At 35.6% G+C, this 26,702-nt stretch overlaps 1 protein-coding gene across 10 annotated transcripts in view; it reads right to left on the bottom strand.

Annotated features, from left to right (window-relative positions):
• Positions 1-26,702, bottom strand: part of BCAS3 (BCAS3 microtubule associated cell migration factor) — an 851,656-nt gene that overhangs the window by 414,687 nt on the left and 410,267 nt on the right. For all 10 annotated transcript variants that reach the window (XM_074223544.1, XM_074223545.1, XM_074223546.1 and 7 more), the window contains 2 exons: positions 23,961-24,126; positions 15,883-15,983 (listed from right to left, as the gene is read on the bottom strand). In XM_074223544.1, coding sequence (XP_074079645.1) covers positions 15,883-15,983; positions 23,961-24,126 — 267 coding nt within the window. The remainder of the gene's footprint in view (positions 1-15,882; positions 15,984-23,960; positions 24,127-26,702) is intronic.

The raw sequence follows: 26,702 nt of genomic DNA, 5'->3' as shown, positions 1-26,702 counted from the left end.
GATGATGTCTGAACACACACACTCAAGAATACTTTTTTAACTTTATTTTTCTTGAGGTTTCTTATTTTTGGAAATAGGAGGTATTTTCTTTCATAATATTACGAATATGGAAATGTCTTACATGACTACACATTTATAACCTATGTCAACCTGCTTGTTTTCTCAATGGGGGATGGAAGGGCTGAAGGAAGGGAAAGAATTTGGAACTCAACTTTTTTTAAAATGAATGTAAAAAATTGCTTTTATGTAACTAGGAAAAAAATACTAAATAAATTTAAGGAAAAAAAGAATTCAGTCCCTATTAAGACTCATTGGGGATGATGGTGACTCCAGAAAAAGCAAATGAAATGATTTCTATTAAAATAAAAATTCTCTGTATAAAATTTTTCCAAATGTCATTGTAGTTCTAAATCAAACCCTTTTAAAGTCCGATGGACCCTGTGGTGCTACTATTCCTCAAAATGAGTTTTATGGCAGTAAGAACCATTAAATTAGCAAAAAAAAAAAAGATAAAGATGAGGAAGACTCAATAAGGTAATCAAGAGTACACAAATCTATGAAAGAAGAGGAAACAAAAGATCAAGGTTTCCAATTTTTTTATAGGATTCTATCCATAGGATTCCAAATTTCCACAGTAGAATCTAACAAGTCAAAATTATGATAATCTTCAATAAAACTCAAGTGTACAAGTTGAAGTGTTTACTGGAAATTAACACAAATCCAAATGTCAAAGCAGTATAGTACAATCTATGGCCAACAATAACCTATAAATAAATACTCTTCAAACAAATTTTACATGCCAAGCTTACTTTACAAGAGATCCATATCTTCTTCCTCTCCACCCTACTCACTCCTGGACAAATATTTACTGGTGACAATGTAGGGAAATATTGATGAGTTCCTCTGTCATACTTGGTATATGCCATAACAGTGATGCAATCCAGGATGTTAGGTTAAGTTAATGGTAGCACTGAAAGTAGACATCTTCCTTCTAAATTCAGGGACAACTGAAAAATGTGGTCAGTCAGACAATCCTTCTCTAAAAGTAATTGCTTTTTCAGGACACTGACCTTGGTGGTTAAGATCAAATTTATCTCCTTTCCAAGATTACAAATGCAGTGGCATTAGCAGGAAGCCCAGTGAAGAGCAAGATTTACAAATCCAAACCAACAGGAGGACAAATTATCAAATAATCAATGATAGCCAAGGTCCTGCTATGCAGATTCCTTTCCCTATATGATAGAAATTAATTTTTTCATGGATATTTGGATGCACTATTAGCTAGTGTCTAGAATTGGAAGTCAGAACTCCTGAGTTCTCATTCCAGTTCTTCCAATGACTTGTAAGACTTGACCAGCTATTTCAATCTGGGGTTCCTTTGCTATATGCAGAACTATGAGGTAAAGGAATTGTATAATATGAAATGAATGTTTTTATTATTAGTTTTACAACCAGAAGGATTATTTTAGGGATCTGTTCTAGGAAGACAGAATCAACTAACCAATTAAAATAAAATGACACACACCCCCAAAAAAGAATCAAACGTAAATGTAGAGAAATTATAAAGATCAAGTAGGACTCGAATGAAGGGACAGAAGTAGAAACCACCAAACTATAATGCAGGTAAAAGATTCACAGGTGTTAATACACTGGTCATGTTTTTGGAATTTCCTAATGTATAGATCAACTACGCTAACTTTTTTTTCACCCCAAAAATACAAAATACATTATATAAGGCATAACTCTCAAGGAGAGGGAGGGAGAGATGGATACATGTGATATTATGGGGACTAAGAAACAGAAAAATCAGTGAAATTATTTTTAAAAAGTTAACTAGAGGGGGCGGGGCCAAGATTGCAGTGATGGTAGGAAATCCCTGGAACTCTCCTCCAGCTCCACATACCTTTAAATAATGACTCTATGATTCTTGAGTGGCAGAACTCACAGAAAGACTAAGTGAAACAATTTTCTAGCCTGAGACAGCAAGGGAAGGGTCTGTTACACCAGGTACAGAAAGGAAGCATGAGAACAAATCAGCTTGAGTACCACAGGAGAGCCCACAGGGCACCTGGGTCCCAGGGGGTGGCTGGGTCCATGGCAGGGCAGCACTTTCCAGACCTTTAAGTCCAGGGATTTGCCAAGGACAATTGGGAAAGTCAGCAGGAAAACACTGCTCCACCAGAGTGAACTGAGAGTCCAGTCCAGCGCAGGCCTCAGCATAGACCTGTCAACAGGAACGAGGAGCAGGCTTGGGGAGTCACCCAGAAAGGAAGTCCCTTGGCAGCTGCTTCCAGAGTGCTCAGCCCATGGAGGCTAATGGGGTAAAGGGAGATTATAGAGGTCTCTCTGCTATCCCTGTGACAGGAATTTGTGGTTTTATCCAGAATGCAGTCTTGGTCCCCATACTGCCATAGAAGAGCAGGGACTTTCTTCACAGCTTCAGGGCAGAGGAGAGTGCTTGTGGTCATCCACAGACCAGAGAACAGGCAAGAGAGCTTCTCATAAGATGTTGAAAGAATTGAGATCCCTGGAGGGTGGTTCCTGAAAACAGTTGGAAAAATTCTCAAAAGTTTTGGACAGGGCATTCTCCACCCTAGAAACAGAGTTAAAATAAAGTTGTAGGCTGGGGAAATGAGCAAACAACAGAAGAAAAAAAAATTTGACCACAGACTACTTACTTGGCCCTAGGGAGGATCAAAATAAACAATCAAAAGATAACAAAATCAAAGCTTCTGTACCCAAAGTCTCCAAGAAAAATATGAATTGATCTCAGGCTCCAGAAGAGCTCAAAAAAGATTTTGAATATCAAGTAAGGGAGGTAGAGGAAAAATTCGGGAAGAGAAATGAGAGTAATGCAGGAAAATCATGAAAACCAAGACAGCAGCTTGCTGAAGGAAAAGAAATAATGAATCATTATATCTTAAAATAATGAAGAAAATAATATCTTAAAAACCAGTATGGGTCAAAAGAAAAAAGCAGCCCAAAAGGCCAATAAGAAAAAGAATGCTTTAAAAAGTATAATTAGACAAATGGAAAAAAAGACATAAAAAATCTCTCTGAAGTAAATAATTCTGTCAAATATAGAATGGAGCTAAAAAGCAGTTGGTCGAATGGAAAGGGAGGTTACAAAAGCAATTCCTTAAAATGCAGAATGGAGCTAAATGAAGCTGATGACATTGTGAGAAACCAAAAAACAATAAAACAAAACCAAAAGAATGAATAACTAGAAGGAAATGTGAAGTATCTTATTGGGGAAAAAAACACACACACGGAAGATATATCTAGGAGAAATAATTTAAAAATTATTGGGCTACCTGAAAGCCTAGACTTCATTTTTTCATGAAATAATACAGGAAAATAGCCCCAATACCCAAGAAGGAGAGTCAAATAGAAATTGAGGGAATCTGCGGGTCACTTCCTGAAATGAAAACTCTGGAACATTATAGACAAATTTCAGAACTCCCAAGTCAAGGAGAAAATATTATAAGCACCCAGAATGAAACAATTCAAATATTGTGGAACAACAGTCAGGATAGTGCAGTGATTTAGCAGTTTCTACGTTGAGGACTCATAAGGCTTGCAATATGATATTCCGGGACAGAAAAAGAACTTGGATTACAACCAAGAATCAACCACTCAACAAAACTGAACATCTTCCTTTGGGGAAAAGATGGACATTCAATAAAATAGGGGACTTTCAAACTTTCTTGATGAAATGATCAGAGCTGAACAGAAAGTCTGATCTTCAGGTACACAACTCAGGTGAAGCATAGAGAGGGTGGATGGGAAGGGCAAATTATGCAAGATTTAATAATGCTGAGCTGCTTATATTACTGCATGAGAAAATGATAACTCATATGATAATGCATATGAACCTTCTCATTTATTAGGGCAGTTAGAAGGAACATAGATAGACAAGGCACAGGAAGAAACTGAATATGAAGATATAATATATTATAAAGATGGAGTTAATGGGTGAGAGAGGAATGCACTGGGAGAAAGGGAAAGGAGAAGTAGAATGGACTAAGTTATTTTACAAAAGAGGAAAGTAAAAAAAGCTTTTGCTATGGAATGGAAGAGGGGGACAGTAAGGGGTGGGGGGGAGGAGTGTGGAAAATTCCTCAGAGAGGGGGTGGCTAGGTGGCGCAGTGGATAAAGCACCAGCCCTGGAGTTAGGAGTACCTGGGTTCAAATCCAGTCTCAGACACTTAATAATTTACCTAGCTGTGTGGCCTTGGGCAAGCCACTTAACCCCAATGCCTAGCAAAAACCTAAAAAAAAAAAATTCCTCAGAGAGGAAATAACATACCCACTCAATTCAATTGGATATAGAAATCTAATTTAGCCGAGAGGAAAATAGGACAGGAAAGCAATGGGAGAAAGGGGAAGGGGGATTGGGGTGGGGGTGAGGGTATTTAGAGGATAGAAAAGAGGAAAGATTGTGAGATAGTTAAGTTAGATACTTTTGAAGAGGGACAGAGTAAAAGGAGAAAGAGAATAGAATAAATGGGGGTGTGGAGGTGAAGGGAATAGGATGGAGGGAAAAACAGCTAGTAATGGCAATTATGGGGAAAAGGTATAGAAGCAATTTCTCTGATGGACTTATGATAAAGAATGCTGTCCATACCAAAAACAGCACTAATGTATCTGAATACAGACTGAAGTATACTGTTTTTTCCCACTTTCACTTCAATTTTCTTAAGCTATCTCCTTCTTGGGGGTGGGGAGGAAAATTATGTTTACTTTTATAACATGACTATCATAGTAATGTGAAAAAATAAAATAAAATATTCAAAGAATAACTGAAAAAAAGTCTCATACTACTACAAAAAAAGTTAACTATAGGGAAAATAGCAATCTGTTGTCATGACAAATTGTTCTGTTTCTCATCAATGCTGTTGTGAGGATAAAATAAAGGTATTTTTAAAAGATGTATTCTATAAAATCTAGAAAAAATTTGAAGTATTTTTATATTAAACTCCAAATGCTGCTCAGTTCTAACAAGTATACATAAAAGCAGTCATTACCAAGATGACATTCTTTGATTTCCAGGGCAGCATTTACATCATTATCTACAATTTTTTTTTTTTACAAATAAGAGAGTAGGAATAGCTAGAGAATATCACAGACCCAATCATTGATATATATCACATAATCAGCAATAAAAATGGTAGGGTCCATTCATTTCAACAAAAACACCTGAAGCTGTCATTCATAATGCGTAATATATGATTAGTCAGGTTCTAACTAGAATGTGGAATTTGGAAATATGTTTTTCTGAATAATATGAATTGAAAGCACTGGGTACTTCTCTGAAGGACTGTGGTTCTAAAAGAAAAGACAAGACCATTTTTTCAAAAATAGCACCCTGAACTCCATGAATGTGTTTTACCTATGGTCATTTAAGAGACGAATATAAGTTATGCATCAAAGGGATATCAGGATATGATAACAATAATTTCTTCTTTCTAGCAAACAATATTTTCAAAACTCAAGTCTGCTAAAGGAAAAATTGGTTCTACCCCCCCTTTCTTATTTTTAGGCCTTTCCTGCAAAAGAGATGACTCAGGATAAAATTGAAACAACTTAGAGAAAACAGTCCTACCCTCTAATCTGCAATGGTATAGTGGCTATCTTCAGCAGAAATAAAAGCCTACTGCTTTTTTGTTTGCTAATTTCTCAATTTGATAGTAGAAATGGGTAACTACAGAAATGGAATATTTCATAAAATATTAGATTTTTTTATGAATTACTTTATTTTGCTGACCAGTTTTCTTTTCCTTTTTTTCTTCTTTATAAGCCTTCCGGGATGGGAGAGAAGGCATGGATATACAAAATTTCACTTTAAATTTTTAATAAAAGTAAATACTACCAATTTGCTTCTTCATTTAATTATTCAATATTTTCTTACATAACAATCATTAAGTTATATTGAGGCAGTTATGACACAGAAGATAAAAAAGTAGTCTCAAACATAGAAAGACACAGCTTTAAGATTCATCTCTAGCTTATGCCCATTGGCAAGTGGGTACATACAACTGCTACATACTCTAAGTATTACATTAGTAAAGAGAGTTTCCTCATAAGAGGTTCTTGAGAACACTAAAATTACATATCCACATGTGAAAACAACCCAAAAAACATTATTAGATTTGAACTAGGTGCTGAGAGAGATATATAAAGATAAATATATGAGTTGTAAGATAATCTGTCTTGAAGACACATTAACTCTAATTTACATTAGAACTAAACTAAAAGATCAATACAAACACTTCACATATAAAAATGAACACAATAAATGATATAATTGTAATATGGTAGAGGTAGAAGAAAATCAATCATAAATCCTTTAAGTACCTACTATGTGTCAGAAATTTGTGAAATGTTGGGGATACAATGAAATAAATGAAAAAGGAAACTTAAATATCATTTTTCTTTTTTTTAAATGTTTTGTTTATTTAAGACAATAGGGATTGAGTGACTTGCCCAAGGTCACATAACTAGGCAAATTATCATGTGACTGAGTCCAGATTTGAACTCAGGTCCTCCTAACACCAGAGCTGGTGTTTTATCCATTGTGCTACCTAGCTGCCCCCAACATCACTTTTCTAACTCACCGACTAGTCTGATAATTGAAGCACAGAGTAATGAATTGAACTGCCCAAGGTCACACATGTTTAGCAGAAATAGGAAAAAGGCATAATAATTAATATATCTAGGGTGCTTCCCAATTTATAGAGTCTTCTCAATGTTCACCTTTGAAGCAGGAAGTGCTGGCATTCTTAACCCCATTTTACAAGCTGGGTTCAACAAGGTTGCAGTGTCACACAACTTGTAAGTGTCAGAAGCAATACTGAAACACTAATTTCTTCTAAATCCAAGTTCAGTACTTTCTTCTTCATGGTCCCACACACAATGTTGCCTTTCCTACAGAATTATGCAAGATCCTTTGGAAGAGAGAAATTGTTTGCATACTCAGAAAATAGGCATTTTTGTTCCTTGTCAGGAAGACTCATAAATTAAAAGAATTCTAACGGATATTATATATTTACAGTGCAACAAAGTTTCTAAGAAAATCTCTCAAGCTATATGGAATGGCAATTGTTTGAAAGACCAGTCATAAACACAACTCTCACTCTTCACAGAAGACATGATGGTATATCTAGAGAATCCCAAGAAATCATCCAAAAAACTACTGGAAACAATTAGTAATTTTAGCAAAGTTGCAGGATATAAAATAAACCCTCATAAATCCTCAACTTTTCTATATATGACTAGCAAGATATAGCAGGAAGAGCTAGGAAGAGAAATCCCATTCAAAGTGACCTCAGACAATATAAAATATCTGGGAGTGTATTTGCCAAGAAAGACTCAGAAACTTTTTGAAAACAATTATAAAGGGGCAGATAGGTGGCATAATGGATAAAGCACCAGCCCTGGAGTCAGGAGTACCCAAGTCCAATCAGGCCTCAGACACTTAATAATTACCTAGCTGTGTGGCCTTGGGCAAGCCACTTAACCCTGTTTGCCTTGCAAAAAAAAAAAAACTAAAAAAAGAAAAAGAAAAAGAAAACAATTATAAAACACTTCTGACACAAATTAAATCAGATTTAAATAACTGAGCAAACATCAACTGCTCATGGATAGGCAGAGTTAATATAATAAAAATGAGAATTCTACCAAAACTAAACTATCTGTTTAGTGCCCTACCAATCAAAATTACAAAAAATTACATTAATGAGTTAGAAAAAGTTGTAAGTAAATTCATATGGAGAATTAAAGTCAAGAATTTCCAGGGATTTAATGAAAAGAAGTTCAAAAGAAGGGGGCTTAGCCCTACCTGATCTAAAATTATATTATAAAGCATCAGTCATCGAAACTGTTTGTTACTGGCTAAGAAATAGAGTGGTGGACAAGTGGAATAGACTAGGTGCAATAGCAGGAAACGATGATAGTAATCTGCTGTTTGCAAAACCCAAAGAGTCCAACTATTGGGATAAAAACTCTCTGATAAAAACTGCTGGGAAAATTGGAAGTTAGTATGGAAGAAACTTAGATTAGATCAACACCTCACACACTATGCCAAGATAAGATCCAAATAGATGCAGGATTTAGACATAAAAAAACAATACTATAAGCAAGCTAGAAGATCAAGGACTAGTTTACCTGTCAGATCTATGGAAAGGGAAGCAGTTTATGACTAAGGAAGAGATAGAAAACAACACTAAAAACAAACTAGATGATTTTGATTACATTAAATTAAAAAGCTTCTGTAAAGAAAAAACCACGCTAACCAAGATCAAAAGAAATGTAGTAAACTGGAACAATCTTTTCAACTCATGTTTCTGACAAAGGACTCATTTCTAAAATATACAGAGAACTGAGTCATATTTTTTTTAAAAAAAAAAGCCATTTCTTAATTGACAAATGGTCAAAGATATTATGTAAAGGCAATTTACAGATGAGGAGAACAAAGCAATCCATAGTCATATGAAAAATTGCTCTAAATCATTACTTATTAGAGAAATGCAAATTAAAGCTTCTCTGAGGAACCACCTCATACCTCTCAGACTGGCCAATAAGACCAGAATGGATAACATCATTGTTGGAAGGGTTGTGGGAAATCTGGGACACTATTACATTATTGGTGGAGCTGTGAACTCATCCAACCTTTCTAGAGAGAAATTTGGAACTACGCTCAAAGGGCAACAAAAATGGGCATACCCTTTGATCCAGCAATACCACTACTGGGTCTATTACCCTGAAGAGATGATGCAAAAGGGTAAAAACATCACTTGTACAAAAATATTCATAGCAGCCCTGTTTGTGGTGGCAAAGAATTGGAAATCAAGTAAATGTCCTTCAACAGGGGAATGGCTTAGCAAACTGTGGTATATGTATGTCATGGAACACTATTGTTCTATTAGAAACCAGGAGGGATGGGAATTCAGGGAAGCCTGGAGGGATTTGCACCAACTGATGCTGAGTGAGATGAGCAGAACCAGAAGAACACTGTAGAGCCTAACAGCAACATGGGGGTGATGATCAACCTTGATGGACTTGCTCATTCCATCAGTGCAACAATCAGGGACAATTTGGGGCTCTCTGTAATGGAGAATACAATATATATCCAGAGAAACAATTGTGCAGTCTGAACAAAGACCAAGGAATATTAAATTTAATTTAGAGAAAAAACTGATATCTTATTGTCTGATCTTGCTATATCTCTTATACTTCATGTTTCTTCTTTAAGGATATGATTTCTCCCTCATCTCACTCAATTTGGATAAATGTATACCATGGAAACAATGTAAAGACCGGCAAATTGCCTTCTGGGGGCGGGGGGTAAAATTTTGGGGAAATTTGTAAAACTCAAAATAAATAAAATCTATTAAAAAAAAGACCCATCATAAATATTAATAATAACTTAATTGTATTATTAAATTGGAAGTAGCTATCTAGATAAGTATCCCAGGATCATTCTTTGACCTTGAACTTATCAACACTTTTTTTAATATATGAAAGACATAGGAGGCACAGATGACACAAAAACAGATCAGGGAGAAATTCAATAAATATTTTATTGGTTATTTTAAAGTCATTTATGCCATGAATTCATAGAGGTTTGGTTCCAACAGCTCAAGTTTCTTGCCATTGGTTCTCACAAAGTGTGCTTCTCTGGGTGGAGCAGACTGAAACTTTAGTTGAACCCAAGTGCCTTTTTCTTTGGTTTCTTTCTTCTGATCATTTTCCTTTACCCGCTTCAAGAAGCTATCTCTGCTCTTAGAGTGCTCAATATGTTCAATACACACATTAATTCTCTTGGCTAGAATTTTGCCCTTAACCTGTTTGTTTACAACAATGCCTACAGCATGCTATGTAACATTATGGACTCGTACAGTCTTACCATGTTAACATTTGTGGGGCATTCCTTGCTGAACTGTGCCCATACCCTTGATATCTACAACATCACCTTTCTTGTATATGAGCATATATATATATAGCCAAAGGGACAACACCATGTTTCCAAAAGGGCCTAGAAAACATGTATGGTGTCCCTCTCCTTTTGCCTTTTGTTTTTATCATTTTGGCAACTCACTGGAATGTGGTGGAGCCAGCAGAAAGGAGGATCCAAAAGTATTTTGACAGGTTACAGTATTGTATACAAAATGAATAAGAGCAAACTTAAATGGAATAAACGAAAAGTTCTACATTTGGGTTCCAAAAATACAACTTTAACTATATAGTGATGGGGGGTGGGAGTGGGGGAGATGGGAGGCATGGATTTGATTGGGTAACAATTTCTGTATTCTTTGCATATATGTGAACAAATGTGTGAAAAAGATTTGTGGTTTTAATGAATAGCATAAATGGCAGCGAATTGTAGCCTATTCTAGGCTACAATGCTTATTCAGATAAAGGTAGACCACCATTTTCTGGCCAAATCATATCATATCTGGAGTGTATCTAAAATGAGATTAATCACGATAGTGAAAGGAATGGAGAATATGTAATACCAAGATTATCTGGAGTGGTTAGGAAATGTTACACTCGAGAAATTAAAGTTTAGGGCAGTGGTGATAGAAGAATGGTGTTATACATTAGAGCTCTCTTCAAATATCTTAAGATAGAAATATTTAAGACTTGGCATAAGAAAAAAACTTCAAAGAATTCACTGACCATAGAATTCAGAACCTTCAGAGGTTAAAGGCTTTGCTTTTTTATAGAGATCCACAAGAAAAGGTTAAATGACCATATTTTGGAGACACTGACAAAAAAAGCATTCCTCGTTATTAATTATGGGTTGTATTAGAGTGTTTTGGAAGTTCCTTAAATCTCTTGACTTTTTGATTCTATGAGTTGGGAGTTTCTTCACTTGGTTGGGAATTGTTGCAATAGTCTAAGTAAGAAGTAACAAAGTCTGGGAGGAGGGTGGTGGCAGTCAGTAAAGAAAGAAGGTAATTGATAATAAAAACCTAATCTACCAAATACAGTACATTGAGTCCAGGTTAAAAAGAAAATCTATGAAACAAGACAATTCTCACTTTATAAGCTGAAGACATTCATAATAAGAAGATGAATGATCACTGAAATTTGAGCTATTATTTTGTTCAAATGAGAAGGAGATGAATTTATGGAAAGTTCAATGCCTTATTTTCCTCATTTTGCCCCCTAACTACTCTTACAGAGTCTTCAATGTCTCCTATAGGCTTTAGGATATCTGGGTAATCTGTTCTTCCTTCCTTTTCTGCTAGAAAGAACTTGGACATCATTACTAACAAATGTAAATACATTGAAAAAAATTTCCTGGCAAATTTTTGCCCTGGAAACAGGAAGTAGATGACCTGTTTATGAACACTTTAGTGAAGCAAGACAACATTTAAACCAAGAATTCTGTTCTTGTACATTAAAATGTTTTTTTCTATAATGGTCTATAGTTATTTCTATAATCACTAAATAATTTTTTACAAGTAATAATTTGGGCAACAAGTTTTCAGTAGTAATTTCAAAGATGAATATATAGCAAATACTGACTCTTCTTAAAGTAAGGAGATTCCACTGAGTATGTAATTTTTCTTTTTGTTTTTTAGAGATTTTATTTATTTTGAGTTTTACAATTTTTCCCCTAATCTTACTTCCCTCCCCACCCCACAGAAGGCAATTTGGAGAATATAATTTTTCAATGACATTTTATTCACTCATCCTTCTATCTAAAAATTAAGGAAAAAACCCAACTGTCTTCAAATTTAAGAAAATAATGTTTTATCTATTTAGTCAGTAAATAGAAACTAATAATGAGAGAAAGGGTAAGGCCTTCATGAAAAGTTTCAGATACTCAGCTCTGTGGGCATTGTCTTCATCAGTCTTCCAATGTCTATTCTCTGTAAATGCCAGTCACCTGAATTCTCGGATCCTATACCTAGAAAGTAAAGTCAGTCAATACTTCTAAAATACTGCCAAGGTTCCATCCACATGAAGGATAGCACTATGAGTCTATGGATCATACAAAGCCAGAGACCAAAAGTTCTACTGAGCACCCTTTGTCATAGCATTATCATAGAAACTTGTGCTCTAATCAAAGCAAAACTTTACATCAAGGATTGCCTGAGTTGGGGCTCTAAGACTTTATAAGAAACTCAACATATTCCTGAAACACACTACATAGCTATAGCAACCTATGTGTAAGTGGCATTTTTAAAGGGATATTTAATCTAGGATATTTAATGAGATAATTAATAGATTACGCAAATATCCTATTTAATGGGATATTTAATTTAATCAGATTTTAATTACTAAGAATAAAAACAATGCATAAAAATAGATGAACTGGGAAGTTCTGGTTATTAGCAGGGTTATCAGGTCAAGTCTTGCATTTTTTCTTGTATAGGATTTGTGTTTTTCGTTACATATCCCATATTCTCTCTATCAAAACCCCTTATAGAACTGTGATTAACAGATTGTGGCATACCAAGATGTAAATCCTATTCTCTGTTTCTATCCTTGCTAAAACAAGTATCTTTAATGACTTTTCCATTCCTTCTATTTTTATTTTCCTGCCATAATTACCATCTCTGAAATCTTTATACCATCTACTTCATCTGACTCAGATATAAGTAAAAACCAATGTAAGATTCTAAATGGCATTTGCATAGATTAGAGAGAGAGAGACAGAGAAAGACAGACAGAGAAGGAATCCTTCCACCCCACCCTTAAAAATTTGCAATTTAAAATATCTCAAAAAAACTGTCTTTGGAACTACTAGAAGAAAATTAGCAATAGAAAAAATCAAGAGGATAATGCTATGGTTAAAGCATGAGTGAAAAGTTTCCAGGAGCCAGGAACAAGAGGACAATTGTGTTTTAATTAGATCTCAGTCAGTATAGACTACAGTCTTTAGAAAGGAACTTGATAGTAAGAGATGCTGACCCATGACCTCTTAAACACTCAAGTAAAAAGGGGATGAACCAGATGAACAACTAAGCCTTTACCCTGGTGCCTGGGCTCATTTAAGGAATTGTATCTCAGGATTTTATTACTCTCAGTTAATCATACTGTGTATATTTATTTGTTTTAGTCATATAAAATATTAACATTTTCAATGATATCAACCAAGCAGCTACTTTTCTATAAGTTTATCTTTTCATATGCACATGATTTTTTTAAAAATTGGAGGTAGTTATGTTTTACCTCAAGTTGCATGATGTCTTTATGCAAGACCCATTCATGATTCTTTCATTATCATGAATTTAAATCACAGCTTTACCATGGACTATTAAGATAATTTTACAGGAGAAATTTTTTTCCCTTTATCTTAGTTACTCCACCTGTAAATTAGTGAATTAACATTAGCTTCAAAGGAATCAGAGGAAGTTTATTAAACTTTGGTTTATTGCTTTAAATTTCCAAATATAATTCTTGAATAAAAGTTACAAAACTGAGTATAAGAATCCAGTATATTTAAAGATTACAAATTAAGCCTGATTAAAGATACTTAATAAATGCAGAAAGAATGGTATAAAAAGAATGTTGAGGAAAAGATAAGATTATGGTTTTTATCATTTTTTTTGAGAGTTTTTATTTTAAAGATGAGACAGGAAATAAAGAGGAAACAATATAACTAACAAACCAATTTCCAATGACAAATCAATTGAAAAAAATAATCAAATACAGCCCCATTTTCCAAAAGGCAGCATTTCAATAAAATCAGAGGAAAATTTTAAATAAATTATAGACTGATCTATAAGAAGTAACCAGTAAAACTAGGGGCACCTTTCAACATGTCATCAATAACTTCAGCCTAGTATAGGAGGATCTTGTTACTGAATGAAGCTAATATGAATGGAAAATTTGATTGAACCAAATCAGGATGGATAGCCACGGATGAGCTGCTATGTGCTTATCTTGAGAGAACAAATACTTTTGTTTTTATTTTTCTATTTTTCTAATTTTATTTTTTCCAATTACTTGCAAAGATAGTTTTCAACATTCATCTTTTTGTAAGCTTTTGAGTTCCACAGTTTTCTACCACTCCTACCCTTCTTTCCTCCCTCATGGAAGTAGGTAATTGTATATAGGTTGTACATGGAACATTCCTATTTTACATATTTCCATATTAGTCAAGTTGAAAAAGAATTAGAACTAAAGGAGAAAAAAAGCCCATGAGAAAGAAATAAAAAATAATAAATAAATTTACAATTTTTTTTAAATGCAAGCAAAAGAAAAGTGATCTTGAAGAAAGATTATATAGATAAAAAACTAGGCCTTAGGACTTACTGGGCAAAACCAATATGGTGGCATGAAGCTAGGAAGCTCCTGGAGTTTTCATGAAACAACTTTAAATGAAGCCTCTAAATAGACCCTGAAGTGACAGAACCCACAAAAAAAAAAAACAAACCCCAAAGACAAATAACTTTTCACCTCAAGATAGCTTGGAAGAACTTCAAGGAAAAAAATCTGTCTCATGTCGGGTAAAGGGAGAGTGCAGCCCAATGTAGGTGGGGGAGCTAGGAAATTAGTTTTAGCTCACTAGCTAAAACACCTGGGGCCTGGCTCAGTATTCCCCCTGTACAGCTGGTCAAAAGGGAGGGCCCCAACCCCAGCTCAGAAGACAAGGCTCCAGCTCCAAAATGCTAGTGCAGCAGATGGGACTATGTCAGGCTACCTTAAGGAGGTCAGTAAAACGCCAGCAACTGAGATGCTGGAGCAGAAAGTCAAGGACCAGACCCTGGCACATTAACAGAAACACTATGAGATGATCAACTATTACAGACTCAGCTTCTCTCAGCGATTCAGTGATCAAATATAACCCTACAAGACTTGCCATCCAATCCAGATAAAACCTGAATGCAGAGCAAAGCATATGATGTCCATATTTTAAGAAAAACTATTTTGCCTACATCACAAAGTCATGTGAAAATCTTGGTATTTGATGTCCTGGTGGGTTCTCTACAGATCTGTTAGGCAACTGGTGGTCAGTACATTGCAAAATTTCTTGGCATGACTTCAAAAACTTCAAATTATTTGTAGTTCCAAATGTGCTTTGGCTATTTAACATTTAATAACACATTAACCCTAAAATATATTGGTTATTGAAACATTTTAAATCATCATAGGCAGGAAGGTTAAAAGGTACAGTAAAACTTCAGCAAAAGAATGTCAATGTTAATTTCAAGATTTTCCTAAAAATATGTGCCAAACTATCTACTGAAATTAGGACCTAATTCATTTTATAAAATTGAATTTATAATTATAAGAGTTTAAAAATTCTCTGACAATCAAATTTTTAAAAATTAAATTATCTTTTCACATCTCCCATGAAAAATGACTACCTTATTCTTTTTTCTTTAAATCACAAATCTGTTTACTATGAATTTTAGCACTCCAAAAGTTACTGACTAAAATGTCTAGTAGGAGAGGTAAGGATTCTTTCACTAGATTAGTAAAAGTACACAACTGCAGTATCTATTAAAAGCTTTCAGAATCAGTGGATATAATATTAAGACATGGATCACACCACTAATTTTTGGTAAAATCTATCACCAATTATTCTTCAAACTTTGTGGGTTAATGCTGGGGAAAAAACAGTGCTCAGGTGGAAAATTTTTTCCTCATTATCCTGCAGCATTTTATTGAAACCCACATATTCCTCAGTCTTGCCTTGCACATACTTATCAGATCTCCCTCTAAAATAATGAACACTTAACATTGATTATATTTTATACAATATGTTCTTTGCCAGTAGGTTGATCTGCTCTGGGCTCTGGGACCTGGGCTTGTGGGTCAGTGCAAACAGTCATGTCTTCTTTAAAGAGTAATTTCATTTGAAATGAAACATTTGATTTGAAAACAATAAAAAGAGTGCAAACCACTCAGGCTACTTACAACCAGCAAGCAGGTACTGAGAGTGCTGCACGGCATCTGCAGCAAGGAGCAGAGGGTGGTTGGCATTAAAGGGTGGTTGCAGCTCATTCCATTGAGGGGTTCTAGGGGAATAATATGAGAATATTAATCTTTGCACTTAATCATGATGATGTAATTCACTGTTGTTTTCATTGAGTACAACCAGGAGTGGAAGTCCACAAAAGATGTGGAATCAAGAAATGAAATTTCTTCAACACAGTAAAACACACAACCCTAGATGTAAAAAAGAGCAAAAAGGAGAGGATCACACAACTAGCATCAAGCCATCATAAACTTGAACATCAGAAGAACCTAGAAGGAAGGACCATGGGTTTAGAAAACAGGGAGCAGTTATTAATAAAAATAATAATATCTGTCCTTCATTTTTTTTAATTTATTTTTATTAAAGATATAATTTGAGTTTTACAATGTTCCCCCCAATCTTGCTTCCCTCCCCCCACCCCCCCACAGAAAGCACTCTGTCAGTCTTTATTTTGTTTCCATGTTGTACCTTGATCCAAACTGGGTGTGATGAGGGAGAAATCATGTCCTTAAAGAAGAGAAATCTAAGAGGTAACAAGATCAGACAATAAGATATCTGTTTTTTTCCTAAATTAAAGGGAATAGTCTTTGCACTTTGTGCAAACTCCACAGCTCCTTATCTGGATACAGATGGCACTCTCCTTTGCAGACAGCCCAAAATTGCTCCAATTGTTGCACTGATGGAATGAGCGAGTCCTTCAAGGTTAAACATCACTCCCATGTTGCTGTTAGGGTGTACAGTGTTCTTCTGGTTCTGCTCATCTCACTCAGCATCAGTCTATGCAAATCCCTCCAGGCTTCCCTGAAATCCCATCCTTCCTGGTTACTAATAGAAAAATAGTGTTCCATGACATACATATACCACAGTTTGCTAAGCCATTCCCCAATTGAAGGACATACTTGATTTCCAATTCTTTGCCACCACAAACAGGGCTGCTGTAAATATTTTTGTACAAGTAATGTTTGTACCCATTTTCATCATCTCTTCAGGGTATAGACCCAGTACTGGTATTGCTGGGTCAAAGGGTATGCACATTTTTGTTGTTCTTTAGGCATAGTTCCAAATAGCTCTCCAGAAGGGTTGGAAGAGTTCACAGCTCCACCAATAATATAATAGTGTCCCAGATTTCCCACAACCCTTCCAACAATGATCATTATCCTTCCTGGTCATGTTGGCCAATCTGAGAGGTGTGAGGTGGTACCTCAGAGAAGCTTTAATTTGCATGTATCTAATAATTAATGATTTAGAGCATTTTTTTCATATGGCTATGGATTGCTTGGATCTCCTCATCTGTAAACTGCCTTTGCATATCCTTTGACCATTTGTCAATTGGGGAATGGCTTTTTTGTTTTAAAAATATAACTCAGTTCTCTGTATATTTTAGAAATGAGTCCTTTGTCAGAATCATTAAAGATTGTAAATCATTGTAAAGATTGTTTCCGAATTTACTACATTTGTTTTGATCTTGGTTATATTGGTTTTATCTGTGCAAAAGCTTTTTAATTTAATGTAATCCAAATCATCTAATTGGTTATTGGTGATGTTCTCCAACTCTTCCTTAGTCATAAACTGCTCCTCTTTCCATAGATCTGACAGGTAGACTAGTCCTTGATCTTCTAATTCGCTTATAGTATTGTTTTTTTATGTCTATGTCCTGAAACCATTTGGATCTTATCTTGGTAAAGGGTGTGAGGTGTTGGTCTAATCTAAGTTTCTTCCATACTACTTCCAATTATCCCAGGAATTTTTATCAAAGAGGGAGTTTTTATACCAATGGCCAGACTCGTTGGGGTTATCAAACAGCAGATTACTATAATCATCTCCTTCTTTTACACCTAGTCTATTCCACTGGTCCACCACACTATTTCTTAGCCAATACCAAACAGTTTTGATGACTGATTCTTTAAAAATATAATTTTAGATCAGGTAGGGCTAAGCCACCTTCTTTTGCACTTTTTTTCATTAAGCTCCTGGCAATTCTTGACTTATTTATCCATATGAATTTACTTACAATTTTTTCTAACTCATTAAAATAATTTTTTTTGGAATTTTGATTGGTAGGGCACTAAACAGATAGTTTAGTTTTGGTAGAATTGTCATTTTTATTATATTAGCTCTACCTATCCATGAGCAGTTGATATTTGCCCAGTCATTTAAATCTGCTTTAATTTGTGTGAGAAGTATTTTATAATTTTCAAAAAGATTCTGAGTCTGTCTTGGCAAATAGACTCCCAAATATTTTATATTGTCTGAGGTTACTTTGAATGGGATTTCTCTTTCTAGCTCTTTCTGCTGTTTCTTGCTAGACATATATAGAAAAGTTGAGGATTTATGAGGGTTTATTTTATAGCCTGCAACTTTGCTAAAATTGCTAATTGTTTCCAGTAGTTTTTTGCATTATTTCTTGGGATTCTCTAGGTAGACCATCATGTCATCTGCAAAGAGTGAGAGTTTTGTCTTTTCCTTCCCAATTCTTATTCCTTCAATTACTTTGTCTTCTCTAATTGTTGATGCTAACATTTCTAATACAATATTGAATAGTAGTGGTGATAATGGGCACCTTTGTTTCACGCCTGATCTTATTGGGATTATTTTCCTCCTTTGCCTCTAGCCTCTCCCCATTGAACATAATGCTTGTTGATGGTTTCAAATAGATGCTACTAAGTATTTTAAGGAACAGTCCATTTATTCATACACTCTCTAATGTTTTTACTAGGAACGGATGCTGTATTTTTTCAAAAGCTTTTTCAGTATCTATTGATATGATCATTTGGTTTCTGATAGGTTTGTTGTTGATATAATTGACTATACTAACAGTTTTCCTAATATTGAACCAACCCTGCATTCCTGGAATAAATCCTACTTGATCATAATTTTTATCCTAGTGATGACTTGTTGTCATCATTTTGCTAAGATTTTATTTAGGATTTTTGAATCTATATTCATCAGGGAAATAGGTCTATAATTTTCTTTCTCTATTTTAACTCTTCCTGATATAGGTAATAGTACCATATTGGTTTCATAGAAAGAGTTTGGCAGAGTTCCATCTTTCCCTATTTTTCCAAAGAGTTTATATAGGATTGGAACCAATTGTTCCTTAAATGTTTGGTAGAATTCACTTGTGAATCTATCAGGCCCTGGAGATTTTTTTTTAGGGAGTTCAATAATGGCTTGTTGAATTTCTTTTTTTTGAGATAGGGTTGTTTAGGTATTTAATCTCTTCTTCATTTAACCTGGGCAACTTATATTTTTGTAAATATTCATCCATTTCACTTAGATTATCAAATTTATTGGCATAGAGTTGGGCAAAATAATTTCAAATTATTACTTTAATTTCCTCCTCATTGGTGGTGAGTTCACCTTTTTCATTTATGATACTAGCAATTTGGTTTTCTTCTTTCTTTTTTTTAATCAAATTGACCAGAGGTTTATCAATTTTATTTGTTTTTTCATAATACCAACTTATGATTTTATTTATTAATTCAATAGTTTTTTGCTTTCGATTTTATTAATTTCCCCTTTAATTTTTAGAATTTTTAAGTTAGTATTTAATTGGGGATTTTTGATTTGTTCTTTCTCTAATTTTTTTAGTTGCATGTTTAGTTCATTGATTTCCTCTTTCTCCAATTTATTCATTTAAGCATTTAGAGCTGTAATATATCCCCTGAGAGTCGCTTTCAATGAATCCCATAGGTTTTGCTATGTTGTTTCATTATAATCATTATCTAGGATAAAACGGCTAATTCTTTCTATAATTTGTTTTTTGGTCCACTCATTTTTTTAAAATGAGGTTATTCAGTTTCCAGTTTGTTCTGGGTCTATATCTCCTTGGCCCAGTATTGCATTTGACTTTTATTGCATTGTGATCTGAGAAAGATGTATTCACGATTTCTGCCTTTCTGCAGTTGATCATTAGGTTTTTATGTCCTAGTACATGGTCAATTTTTGTATAAGTTCCATGTACTGCAGAGAGAAAGGTATATTCCTTTCTATCCCCATTCAGTTTCCTCCATAAGTCTACCATATCTAATTTTTCTAACAATCTATTTACCTCCTTAACTTCTTTCTTGTTTATTTTATGATTCGATTTATCTAGATCTGATAGTGGGAGGTTGAGGTCTCCCACTAGTAGAGTTTTGCTGTCTATGTCTTCCTGTAGTTCTTTCAGCTTCTCCTCTAAGAATTTGGGTGCTGTCCCACTGGGTGCATATATATTCAATATTGAAATGACTTTATTGTCTATGGTACCTTTTAGGAGGATAAAGTTTCCTTCCTTATCTCTTTTAATGCTATCTATTTTTGCTGCTGCTTTGTCTGAGATAAGGAATGCTACCCCTGCTTTTTTTACTTCAGCTGAAGCAAAATATATTTTGCTCCAACCTTTTACCTTTACTCTATATGTATCTCTCTGCTTCAAATGAGTTTCTTGTAAGCAGCATATTGTAGGATTCTGGTTTTTAATTCACTCTGCTATTCGCTTACGTTTTAAGGGAGAGTTCATCCCATTCATATTCAAGGTTATGATTACTAATTCTTTATTGCCCTCTGTGCTATCTTCCCTCTATTTTTATTTTCTCCCCCTTTCTCCCCCTTTCTCCATATTCCCCAGTATTTTGTTCCTGAATACCACCCCCTTCAGTGTGTTTGCCCTTCTATATCACACCCTTCCCTTTCTTTCCCCTTTCCCTTTCCCTTCCCTTCCTTTTGTTATTTCCCCTTCCCCCCCCACTCCCCTTCCCTTTCTCTGTCCCCCCCTCCCCTTTTCCCCTTTTAATACTTGAAAGGTTAGATGTTTTATAAGTTAACTGAGTATGTGTAGGTTGACTTTAAGCCAAGTCTGATGAGAAGAAGATTCAGATGTTTCTCATCAGCTTCCTTCTTCCCCTCTATTACCATAGGTTTTTTTGTACCTCTTAGTGTAATGAGATTTACCCCATTCACTCCCCTCCCTCCTCCAGTCTCTTTCCTGTCCCCCTTTTTAAGGAGGGAGTGATTTTAGATCATTCTATTTAAGTCTGAGAAAATTCTGAGTGTCTGTCCCTTCTAATTCAGTATATTCTATCGAATAGTGTCAAAATTCCTGAGAGTTAATAGGGTCTTTCTCCCAAGTGGGGTTAAAGTCAGTTACATCTCTTTAGACAGCAGTCTCATGCATAGGTCATGAATGTACATCATTTCTGAATAGGTATATTCTCTCTGTTAGAGTTACAATTCTCAAGATTTATGAGAATCTTTTTTCCCCCCATGCTGGGATATAGCCAGTTTCAACTTATTGGATTGCATTTTTTTTTTCCTTTTACTGCCACCCTTTTTTTTTTTAACCTTTTAATGTGTCTCTTGAACGTACTGTTTGATGTCCAAATTTTCTGTTTAGCTCTGGTCTTTTCATCAGAAATTTGTGGAATTCTTCCATTTCGTTAAATGTCCATCTTTTTCCCCTGGAAGAGAAGGCTCAGCTTTGCAGGAAAGTAGATTCTTGGCTGCATTCCAAGCTCCCTTGCTCTTAGAAATATCTCATTCCAGGCCCTTCGATCCCTTAATGTTGATGCAGCCAGGTCCTGCATGATCCTTACTGTGGCTCCTTGATATTTAAATTGTTTCTTTCTGGCTGCTTGCAGGATTTTCTCTTTTATCTGATAATTCTGGAGTTTGGCCACAACATTCCTTGGTGTTTTCATTTTAGGATCTTTTTCTGGTGGGGATCGATGTACTCTTTCAATAACTACTTTGCCCTACGATTCCATGATATCAGGGCAATTTTCCATCACTAGATCCTGTAATATTAAGTCCAGGCTTTTTTTTTCTCTTCAATGTTTTCAGGAAGTTCTATAAATTTCAGGTTGCCCCCCTTGATCTATTCTCGAGGTCAGTGGTTTTGCTGATGAGGTATTTTACATTTGTTTCTATTTTTTCTATTTTTCAATTTTGTTTAACTGACTCTTGCTGTCTCATGGAGTCATTAGTTTCTGTGGACTCCATTCTTTTTTTTGGGGGGGGAGGAGTTTTCTTCATTAACCTTTTGCAACTCCTTTTCCAATTGGTCAATTCTACTTTTGAAAGAGCTTTCCATTTGACCAATTTTTTGTAATTGTCCAATTGATGATCTGAGAGATTTATTCTCCTTTTGTGTTTGTCCAATTGTACATTCTAAGGTTTTGTTTTCTTGTTGCAAGGTATTAATTGTCTCTCCAAAATTTTTAAGTTCCTTCCTTATTTCTTCAAGGAAATCTTTCTGCACAGGAGACCAGATTGTATTCTGCTCAGAGGTTCCAGGTCTTTCTGAGTTAGGGTCTTTCCCTTCCAGGAATTTTTCTATGGATCCACCTTTCCACTGACCCTTCTTCATTTTGCTAAGACCTGAGTTGGGGTGGGGCTGGTTCACAGGGGCTTGGGATCGCTAAAGACTTTACTCACTGAGTGCAGTTTCTCTGGCTGGCCAGAAGTAGTTTGTATTTGTTTGTTTGGGAGGAGGTCTGAGCTGCAATGGGACCAGAGGAGCCCAGGATGGTGTCCACAGCTCTCCTGCACCAGAACTCTACCCCCAGCCCCATCCCCAAGCTCCAGGGTGACAGCACCAACACCAGTACCTCTGCTTCCCTATGGACCCAAGCCCCTGTCGTCCAGCCCCACCGCTGATCCAGCAGGTCTGGCTCTCGGGCCCTCAGACTCTGTGTTCCAATTCAGCTGTTAATCTGGCTGATCAGGGGCTGATCCTCCCTCTGAGCCCAGACTCACCCACCCGAATTCAGCCAAAGCTGCTGCTGGAGACAAATCCCGAGGTAGATGTTCTTTCTCCTGGCTTTTCTTTCTGGGTTTTATGGGTTGGATTTCTTTTAAGAGGTTTGTTTCATGTAATAGATGGGGAAGAGATCAGGAGAGTTTGGAACTGTGCCTGTCTTCTCTTCACCATCTTGGCCAGAAGTCTGTCCATTTTTAAAGAAGATCACATCAGGAATGTGAAGCTATGACAAGCATATGAACTGAATTTGAATGAGGGGGTGCTGTGCTAAGTCACCTGCCTCACATTTTCCTCCAGAGTCATCTAGGTCTAGTGGTTAGATATGAATCAGGTGAACTGGAGATAGCCCTGGATGTGAGACAATCAATGTTAAGTGACTTGCCCAAGTCACACAGCTAGTTAGTGTCAAGTGTCTGAGGCTGGATTCCAACTCCTGTCCTCCTGACTCCAAGGACAGTGCACTATCCACTGCCCCTTTGAGCTGCCCAAGGAAGCAGCTGTACAATGGATAGAACCATTTCTACAACATCTGTTTTAATTTTCATCCAATAGAGAATTGAAACTGGTTCTCTGGCATGTAGGGGTATGCTTTTTGTTTGAGGAGATTTTTTTTTAATTTAACACCCAAATTGGTAGCTTATTATAAATTCTTTACATTTAAAAATGAAAAACAAAAACCTTGGTGAAAAATAGTTGTATAAATTTGTGAATTGTTTCTCAATCCAATTAACATCTGCAATTCCAAAATGATCCAATCTTAATTGAAATTGGTCATTCCTAAACAGTTTGATAAGTCTAATATTGATCTGCCCAGTCCAGAAATAAGTGGCAATAAAGAATGTTAGAGTCTATGAAGTTCAACAGAATAATATTTTCATACGTCAAAAGCTTAGGAATAGTTTTCATACCCAATTTTGTTTTCTTCCCTCCCTGCAATTTCACTATTTCCCTTACATTCCCTTCTTACTTGTGTGAAACTATCCTGATCCCAATTGAGACACACTTAAGAAGGGGACGATGATTTTTGACCAAACAGAATTACAATGGCTAATGCACATTCCCAAAGTACATTCTTCAGGAATCCTTTTTAAAGATGAAATTCAAACCTCTTCTATTGGCTTGAATGTTCACTAAAAAATTGACTTTGTACCATTGCATACTTTCAGTGATCATGAGACTGGAAAAAAGGGTATCAATAAGATTTTGCATGCAGAGAAGAACAAAAACTTCAGGAAAAAAGAATGCTAAGGTGTTACAGAGAAATGTATGAGGTACTACCTCACTAAAGTCCAGCTGGCCCGGGGAGATGTCACCATTTCCAGAGGCGTGTCATCACTGATCTTGGGGGCAGTGCTGAGTGGCCGAGGTTCCAACACATGCTCCACCAGAGTCCCATAACAGCTGATGATATACAAGGACTCAACCACAAACTGTTTGGACTGATCTGCAGAGAGGATTAAGGAAATCAGGATTAAGGAAAAGAATGCAAAAAAGGGAGAGAACAAATGCATTCAGCCAAGGTAGATGACAATCATTTCCTTAAGTATTCAAGAGATTATTTTAGATCAACCCTGAGTAGTCAAGGCAAAGAAAGCTATCACTTTGTCTATTCTTACAACCTTTTCCATTTAAGTCAAATACCTGGTAAAAGGGAAATTTTAATAATGTTTAATAAAAATCTATTTTCATAAGCCCAGCTAATTGCCCATTGACTTCCAAACAATAAGCAATACAAACAAATTTTGCTACATGAACATAAACAAAAAAAATGAACAGCTCCTCAGATTTTGTTGTAAAGAGATTCTGATTGCATTATAAAAATTAAATAGTCAGAAAGGATTAAACATGGCAAATCAGAAATGGAATAAATTAAGTTTTCATGGAACAAGTTTTTGAGGTTGAACTACAGAGAATTTAGGCTTACCTGTATCTACTCTATGAATATTCTTCAGAGACTAAAAAAAAAAAAAAATTAAGTCCCTAAAAATGAAGAACCTACATATCACCACCTGCCAATTGCTCAAAGTTCACTACATTTAATGGCATCATTTGCCCCAATCTTAAAAGCCAAACTCAGGGAGATCAGTAGCTAAATATGTTGCCAGACAAATGGCTTTGAGGCTGAGTACACATGTCCTCAGTACCACAACAGGTCCAGTCCTGAATCTCAGGTTTTACAGTAAACCTAAAAGGAAATAAAAATCTCCAATTAATGCTTGGCAACTCAGCCTATCTCTAAACCAGATGAATCAATTACAGTGCCAATTTGGAGAAAATAGCTGATAACTAGCCAGTAGGATATAAATGAAAGGCAAGTTAAAAAGGTAATTAGAACAGCAGGGAGAAACACTGAAAAATGAGCTTCACAGAATGTTTTAACTTATAACAAAAGGTGCCTCAGATACCATCACTAAAACTAAGGAGGAAACAAAAAATTAAAGATGGGATAAGGAAATGGAAGGCTTGCTGACTTGACTGTATTCTCTTCCATTTGTGCAGGGAACCTGCTGTGCCCAAGATCATGTTTCTCAGGAAAGGGTCATTGAACAGAGATAACAAGGGAAGGGGTGGAGGTCTGGTGGCCAGTTTTAAACTTAGGGGAATAGAGATGTGCCAAATGAAAGCTTGATCAGAGAGGTATTTCAAAACAAACCTATTTGTGGCCTATTTACTACCCCTAGTGAAACAGACGAGACAAAAAAAGGATTGTAAAATAAATTGTGTCTACAACTAAATTTTTTTTACTCTATAGACTTATTAAGGAAACTGGCTACATTAAATTGAACAAGCATTTATGAAGTACCTACTCCATGCAAGGTATTATGCTGAAGACAGGATAAAAAGTTGAAAAAAAGAGGTCTACAATTTAATGAAGAGAATATGTTCCATACAAAAGTAAGTAAGAAATAAGCTTGAAACTGACTTGGCAAAAATATATGTTCAGACAAACTATTTTGGTAATATCAGAGAAACTACAGGAGAAATCTCAAAACACTGTTGGAGGAAGTAATACCTGAATGGGACATTAGATAAGAAAAAAATCTTAAAAGGTACAGGTGCACTTCAAGAATGGGGAAGGAGAAGAGGAACCAAGATGGCAGAAAAAAGGCATTGACTTGCTTGAATTCACCCAAATTTCCCAATAAACAACTTTTAATAATACCTCAAAATAAATTCTAGAGCAACAGAAACATAAAAGGATAAGGGGAAGCAATTTTCCAGTCCAAGACAACTTGAAAGAACAGAAGGAACTAGATTAATGAATAAATAGTAAGTAAAAAATAAAGAGATAAGGAAGGAAGTAGAGAGGGAAAGAAGGAGGGAAAAATGAAAAGGAAGAAGGGAAAGGATGGAGGGAGGGAGGTATTAAAGGAGGAAGAAAAGGTCTCTCACACAGGGGTAAGAGTGGAGTGTAGTTCTGCAAAGGTAATGCTCTGGCAAACTAGTATTATATAGTTCGGGGGCCAATGAATTGGTAACAGTAGTTTCTGGAGTTCTCAGTCCACAGATAATGGGAGATCAGATTAATGATCAGAAGGAGATTATAGGAGTCTCTTTACTGAAACTGGATGCAGGACTCTGTTACATTGCCCATAAATGGTTCTGAGCCATACACAGTCTGGGTCAAAGTCCTAGGGAAAGGAAGGGTATAAGCAAATCAGTTGAGAGAGGCAGAGGAAAAATTGGGAAAAGAAATGAGAGTGATGCAACAAAATCAATTTGTTTGTTTGTTTGTTTTTTGGCAAGGCAAAGTCACATAGCTAGGTAAATTGTTAAGTGTCTAAGGTCCAATTTGAAGTCAGATACTCCTGACTCCATGTCTGGCACTCTATAGACTACACAACCTAGTTGCCCCCCCCCAAAAAAATCAGTTTTAAAAAGCGTCAAGAGCTTGAAAAAGGAAGCACAAAAAATGCTGAAGAAAAGGTCAACTGGAAAACAAGGCACAAAACAATATATTGGAAATTTCCTTAAAAAACAGAAATGGCTAAATGAAAAAAAGAGGTACAAAAATTCCTG

This window comes from Macrotis lagotis, chromosome 2 (genome assembly GCF_037893015.1).
Source record: "Macrotis lagotis isolate mMagLag1 chromosome 2, bilby.v1.9.chrom.fasta, whole genome shotgun sequence".
NCBI classification, from domain to species: Eukaryota; Metazoa; Chordata; class Mammalia; order Peramelemorphia; family Peramelidae; genus Macrotis; species Macrotis lagotis.
Note: the sequence above shows the minus strand (reverse complement) of the source record. Positions and strands in the feature narration are given on the sequence as shown.